The sequence below is a fragment of the Cavia porcellus genome, unplaced genomic scaffold (genome assembly GCF_034190915.1).
Source record: "Cavia porcellus strain 051 isolate PalLab524CR breed Dunkin Hartley unplaced genomic scaffold, mCavPor4.1 scaffold_9, whole genome shotgun sequence".
Lineage (NCBI taxonomy): Eukaryota > Metazoa > Chordata > Mammalia > Rodentia > Caviidae > Cavia > Cavia porcellus.
The window spans coordinates 68,188,595-68,195,603 of NW_026947492.1; the positions used below are offsets into that span (position 1 = coordinate 68,188,595).

A 7,009-nucleotide genomic window follows, 5' to 3' on the forward strand; every position below is an offset into this window, starting at 1 on the left:
TTACTTTTTTTCCTTTTGTGGAAATTCTGGATCATTTCTATGCTTTTTTGTGTTTTGCTTTTTAAATTAAAAAAGCCCCACATTTGTCTTCTGTCATCTCTTGTTTCTATAGATAATCACTGCCCTGTTTTGATTCATTTCTCTCATAATCAATTCATGTTCCTTTAGACCAAGTTCAGCACTGTATTTGTGGATTGTTTACAATGTGTGAATAATTTTTCATTGCTTAGTGGTATTCCACTTTAGGTATAACCTACAATATTAATCCATGGTTGATAGATATTTGAGTCATTCATAGCTTGTGGCTAAAATAAATAATGCTTTTATCAATATTACACATTTCAGTACACATATTATGCTTGTGGAAAATGCTGGGAATACAAGGTACGCTTGTATACATGTTTAACATATACTGCCTAATTCTTCAGGCTTTCACTGGAATTTGGTATTATTTTGTCAAGTATTGACATTGTGGGTACTTTCTCTTATGGTAACCTCTATATTTGCAGGTTTTTAACTGATCCCTTTGCATATTATGTTACATTTAGATTTTTAAGCATATCTGTGCAGATATTTACTATTATTATTATTATTATTATTATTCTCAATTTGCAGTTCAAGAAACTGAATCCCAGCCAGTTTATATTATTCATAGTGTGTATCTTCGAGTGACAACTAGTGACATTTTTGCTCATGCTTGTCTGAGAACTGTACAAGGAAAGAATTCTCCTTTCCAGCAGAAGTCAAGTTGTCCTTAGTAGAAACATAAAAAGAAAAATATCAGTACATCTAAGTGTACAAGAAACTCACATCCTATCCAAGGCTTTTTCTTTCGTTTTGTTTTGTTTGCTGTCCTCACCAGGCCTAATCTTGGTTAGAGTACATTGGTTTTCGCTGTGTGAAATGCACAATTTAATCCTGCCTCCAGAGTGAGCCAGCAGGCAGAGGAACTGAGAAGATGGGGGGGGGGGGGGGGGCAGGGCCTGACAGCGGCTGTGTAAAGTCTCCTGCTGCTCCCACTTAATCTGCTCCTGAGAGGTAGAGCCCCGCCCCAAGGCCTTCCCAAGACTGGCAAACCCTGCCCCACAGTCATTCCATGCCTTCACGGAGCCAGACTGACCTCTACTTTCTGCTCAGACTTTCTCAAGAGACATTTCTTAGTCTCCTTGAGTCAGCTTCAAAATGAAGGTGATTGTGTCTTTTTTTCAAGTGATTTGATGTAAAAGAAAGAGGACAGTGTGAGGGGAATACCATACTAATTTCCCATGAAGTCAAGTGACTCACCAATTCTGCCATTATCTTTAGCAAAAAAAAAAAAAAGTAGTTATTCTATATTTGAGGGTACTTTGGGTAAAACCTTCTCTATCCCTGTCTGTCAGTGTTATTTCTCCGTCCCATATTTCTGAGAGTCCTGCCTCACATAGAATTATAAGAATTTGGTAAATGTATATTTTTAATATTGCTCAGAGATAATCCAAAAGTTGAAACAAGCTTTAAAAGAAAAATTAGCAACCATATAAAGCAAATTTTAATAGCAAAAGTAATTTGGGAACAACTCTGACTCTGGCTCATTTTTTTAATATGAGTAACTAAATATTCTATGCATTTTCATGACCATCACAATGTGAGATTCTTTTCCATATAAAATATATATTATATTTGACTTTTGAACAAAAATTGTGATTTTCTAACATGCAAATGAACTGTGTTATCTTTCATTATTCTCTCCCTACTGATAATGCTGGTACAGGAGTAAAACAGCATCCAGTTGCTACCTAATTTTACAAAATTCTGTATGCTTAACACTTTACTTCTGACTTACTACGTTTTCACTGATGCCAATTAGCCTGATAATCTGTAATGTTTACTGAAAAATTATTTCCCTTTACATCATATTTTTTAAAAATCTATTAATGATTAAAAGGGAAAAAACTAGAAGAAAGTATTTTATAGAACCCAGACTCTATCATTAGCATTTTTTATTTTAAAGACAAAACAACCCCACAATGACAAAGCAAGATAATAAGAGGTTAATATATTGCATATTGTCATCTTTAAATTAGTTACTCAGAGTACAAGGTATTAGCATTTACTTATCCAAACAATATTAGCGCAAACTTTTCTTTTCAATAAACTAAGAGAAATTCGGAGAACTATCTTAACTCTTTTTATATATAGCATGTCTCACAGAATTAGAGAAAACAATCCTAAAATTCATCTGGATCCAGAAGTGACCTAGAGTAGCAAAGGCCGTTTTGGGCAACTAAGGCAAAGCAGGGGCGTCCCAATCCTGACTTGAAATTATATAATAAAGCTACTGTGATGATAGCAGTGCAGTGTTAGCAGGAAGGCAGACCCAAGGATCAGTGGAGCAGATTGGAAGATACAGAAACAACTCCAGATGTCCTGTCACCTTATTTTGACAAGGATGCTGGGTGTGTTCACTGGAAGAAGGATAGCCTCTTTGTTAAGTGGTGCTGGAAGAACTGGCCTTGCATGTGTGGAGGATTGAAATTGGACTCATGACTTTCACCACCGTACTAAACTGGAATCCAAATGGACCAAGGATAGATATTAAGGCAGAAACATTAAATCTGCTGGAAGATAGAACAAGTAAAACTCTTAAAGACATTGGCGTGGGTGGGGACTTTATGAATAGAGCCCTGACTGATCCCATAGGAACTGTACCAAGGAACCAACAACTGGGATCTCATCATTAGTCTTTTGCCTCTATTTTTATGCTCCTTGGTTGACTCCTTGTGCTCCCCCTGCTCCTCATTTGTCTGTTCCTGAAGTTATGCAGCAACTTGTTTAGACATCTCCACAATTCTTCTTTCCACCTTCATTTAATGTTTACTTGGCAGCTAATCCAATCCTAATTTCATCTGGATTTATTAGACTATATGTTCTTATATACTTTCCCTTTACATAATCTGACCAATACTCAGGTCAATTTCAGTTGAGCAAATTCAGACAGCACAGGCTTCTACTCATAAATTCTAAATTGTTTCTTTGATGCTCTAGCTTTTGAGTCAACAAGTTCTACTATCAGGGTGGACAAGTAGTGAACGATGTTTTCATAGTGCCATGTTATGTTCTGGCACTGCTGATAGATGTGGTTTACCACTTGGTAAGGAGTTGCTACATACTCTTTCTTTTAAAATTTGTGCTTTCCAAAATTATCTAAATTTTTGGTCTTCTGGGATATTTGTATATTTTTTGCTACGATTTTTTTCACAGAATCATAGTGTTTGAAACAGTAACAATCGCAATAATGCTGTCTTTTTTTTTTTTTTGAGAACTTTTCCTGGCATATTTACTTTGTTATAGTTAATACTATTTATTTCAGTATGTCCAATAAAATTTTAGTATTATATCTTGGAAGGTATGTGTGTTTCCAACCAAATGAGCCCAAGGATCAAAAGAAGCAATTTATTCCATATCAACAGAGCAACTGACTAAACTTTATTGGGCGTGTCTATGCTTCCTATCTCCCTTCTAACAGAACTGATGCAGAGCTGAACTAGTTGCCTAGGCTAAGGAAGTCCCTGTACATGCCACGAGCACTGGCTAAGAAACCTATCATCTATAAATTTCATTAGTGAGGCTGCCATTTTAGATCATCTAAAATCCTGGTATATGGTGTCTGCTCCTGACAATCCGGACTGCAAAGCAGCGCTGGTCCTGGGAGACCAACCTTGCAGATTTTGGGTCAGTGTTAATGGTAGAGACTAGAAACAAGGGTTGAAGAGACAAGGTGGCTCACTTCCTTCTCTACGTGTCTCTTCTACTAGCAGGTCTATACGACAATAGGTCAACTAAGGGAGAGGAGAGGTCAGGAAGGAAGAGGAATGTGGCCAGTAAACCATGAAAGAAAACTGCATGAATTGGTGGTAACTTTATAAAGAAGAATTTCGTGGAGTAGAGGCTGAGCAAGCAACTGGAGGCAGAAGAGACATTTATGAGGAAGACTAAAAAAATAATAATTTAGAATAATGTGTAGCAAAATTCCCACCTTAAACCATCTCATTTGAGTCTTTTATTTTTTGTTTTGAGTGATAAGCAAGGAATAGCAGCAGAGGCTGCACCCCACAACCATGACTTCTTGATGGCCCCACCATCCTTCATGGAAGCCGAAGGATATCTGTGTTTCCACAAGATCTGAACTAAATGCTATTTTTCATGTGTTAAATTCCCTGCCCTCCCCATTACCTCCTGAGAGATGCAGAAATAATTTGACGCATTATTGCAGTGAAAAGAAATGTTCTTTATTAGGCAGAAGCATGATGCTCAAGGAACTCCATAATTTCCCCTGTATTTAGTAGTTGTTCTCAGGGGACAGAGAAACCTCCCTCAAGAGGTGGGTGGCAGAAAAGAATGTTCAGTGGTACTTGTGAGCCAGGGCATTAGCCACACCAGCAGTCACCTTCTGGAAGGCAGCCTGCGTGCAAGGGGTGAACTCCGACGGATGGTGATGGGCCAGAGCAATCACAATCATGTTACCCAGGAGCTGTGAAAAAGAAATGAGAGATGTGAACACACCAAGCTAAAAAAAAAAAAAAAAAAATTTCAAGCTCATCTCCACCTGTGCCTTTGCCTGTAACCAAAAACTGACAACAAAGCTGAATAGTTGATACCACTGATAAGGTAGCCAGAATTTACAGGCAGAACTATTTGTCCCTAATGCTCTCACTGAAAAAAATATATTGCAACGGTTATTGTCCAAACCCATGTGAAGAAATACAGTACATTTTATCCTCTTTGTCCAGAAAGAGGCTAGAGAAAGTATTTGAAAGAAGACAAATTAAAAAACCAGAGAAATAGAAGAAAGTTGTTTTAAAATAAAAAGTTTAATTAAAAAGTGAGAAAAAAATCACAGAAAAAGAGGAAAGCAGGAGAGAAAGAAAATAGTATTGAGCACAGAATAAGGTGTACTAAATGCTCTTCAGAGGGCCACAGGGATACGGACAGCACATTCTCATTCCTGACTAGTCCCTAATCCTAACGCCCTGTATGATGAGGACTTGGCTGGAGAAGAAAAAACAAAGGATGCTATTGAGGTTGATCCCACAGACTCACACGGAAGTTCTCAGGATCCACGTGGAGTTTGTCACAGTGCAGCTCGCTCAGCTTAGCAAAGGTGCCCTTGAGGTCTTCCAGATGTTTCAAGCCTTCACTGAAGGAAGCCAGCACCTTTGCGCCATGAGACTTCACATGCGCATTGCTCATGATAGCAGAAGCAGAAGACAGGTCCCCAAATTTCTCAAAGAACCTCTGGGTCCATGGGTATACAACCAGCAGCCTAAGGAGTGAAAACAGGTCATGAAACTTCTCTGTTGCCAAATACTCAGATTCCCTTGGCCTCCCAACACATCACATAAGCTGATACCAACCTGCCCAGGGCCTCGGCACCAATTTCTCCCACGTTGACCTTGCCCCACAGGTCTAAGATGGCAGACTTCTCTGCAGCAGTCAGGTGCACCATAGTGTCTGTTTCTGGGTTGCCAGTGAACACAACTGTGTCAGAAGCAAGTGTAAGCTGCAGCCGGTCTTTTTCTGCCTTTTATGCCCAACCCTGGCTCCTGCCCTCTCTGCTCCTGTGAGCAGATTGGCTAAGGCCAGGGTGTGGCTCTGCAGGGTGGGGCCTGATTGATGACAGCTCTACCTGTGCTTGGCAGTACTGACATCAGTTTAGGTCTCTGACTTCAGAAGACCTGCCCACTCTCTAGGTACCTTCTGGTCCCATCTCAGTAGTACAAACTGCTTCTTTTTGGAAATCTTATACAATTTTTTGAAGTAACTATTTAGTAGGTAGATTAGACATTACTTTCTCAATTTTACTATACAAATGAAAAAGAATTGAGGCACCAAAATTGGAAGGGATTTGTCTGTTCTCCAGCATAAGAGAGCATGGATGGATCTCCTGTGTCTCCAGGACATGCAAATTAATCACAAGGAAAATGGATTAAGCTTCCCTCATGGTTCTAGTTATGCCTTACTTCTCTTCATTTGGATTAAATCCTCCTGGTAAGAAATAAATACTCATGCATTCATTTGTCAGGACTTTTTTGTGTTCAATTATTTCTTTAGTTTGATCAACAAATCAAATAAATGATGTTTTAAAATGGAGTAAATAGAATTAAGGCAGAATACACAAATATTTTGCCATAGTGATAACTTTCTTCCTTCTTTTGTGAATCCTTCTAACTGCAAAACTCTGAACTACTGAAAAACTACTGAAGATTACTGAAAAAGTGATAAAATGGCAGTTTCTGATCTCAATGAAAAGTACTACATGGTAAGAAGAAGAGCCACAAATGGTGTTTAAACTATGGTAACAGATTGTTTTTCTTTAACATATAAGCCAATACCAAAGATATTGAACAATTCAAGAAAGCAGGTAGAATAATTTGAAGAGTTATTCTCACTTCTCAGCTTAAGTGGATTTAACAAGTAGGAAAATAGAGATAAGTAGCAGGAGGTGGATTGCAGTAGGGAAAAAAGCACCGATGCCACCTCTGTTCGTGAGTTTAGTCCGAGATGATGATGTAGTCACTAAAAAAGAAAATGTGAGTATGGGCCAAATTTTCAAGAACAATGTTAGAATAAAATTGGAAGTTCAGCCTTAGACAGAATATAAGGCTGACCCCATAGGCAGTTCTAAAGGAAATACTTAGTTATATAAGGTTGAAGCCTAAAAAGAGCACATACAGGCAGATCAAGAACACAGAGTAGAACAAGGCATAGAGAAATGTATCGCAGTGTGTTATATAAAACTCTACCATTTGTTCAGAAATGATAAAAATGCACTGATCAAAATCTCTTTAAATTCTTGCAATCTATGAGGCAGAATCATTAGCACATTTTACAAACATAGGAATTAGTTCTGAAAAAAGGTAAATTTTGAAGGCTACAGACATATTACTGGATCTCTGATAACTCTAGAGATTTTACTTTGCCCTTGAATTCTCTTCTACCTTACATGATTTTACACAAGAGACATACATGA

At 38.1% G+C, this 7,009-nt stretch overlaps 1 protein-coding gene across 1 annotated transcript; it reads right to left on the minus strand.

The window, feature by feature from the left end:
* Positions 1–4,243: 4,243 nt before the first annotated feature.
* LOC100720944 (hemoglobin subunit beta) lies at positions 4,244–5,602 on the minus strand. Its single transcript, XM_003465275.5, has 3 exons — positions 5,394–5,602; positions 5,080–5,302; positions 4,244–4,510 (listed from the first exon to the last, which is right to left on the minus strand). Exons 1-3 carry the CDS (start codon positions 5,483–5,485, stop codon positions 4,382–4,384), a joined length of 444 nt encoding a protein of 147 aa, XP_003465323.1. The 5' UTR covers positions 5,486–5,602; the 3' UTR covers positions 4,244–4,381.
* Between the last annotated feature and the right edge of the window lie 1,407 nt (positions 5,603–7,009).

Bases quoted from the DNA above. Each gene is read 5' to 3' on its own strand.
- LOC100720944 (XM_003465275.5), bottom strand. From the start codon at position 5,485: ATGGTGCACCTGACTGCTGCAGAGAAGTCTGCCATCTTAGACCTGTGG. The intron at 5,303-5,393 runs GTTGGTATCAGC...TTCACTCCTTAG, and splicing joins GGTGCCGAGGCCCTGGGCAG to GCTGCTGGTTGTATACCCAT. The intron at 4,511-5,079 runs GTGAGTCTGTGG...TCTTTTTCACAG, and splicing joins TGGATCCTGAGAACTTCCGT to CTCCTGGGTAACATGATTGT.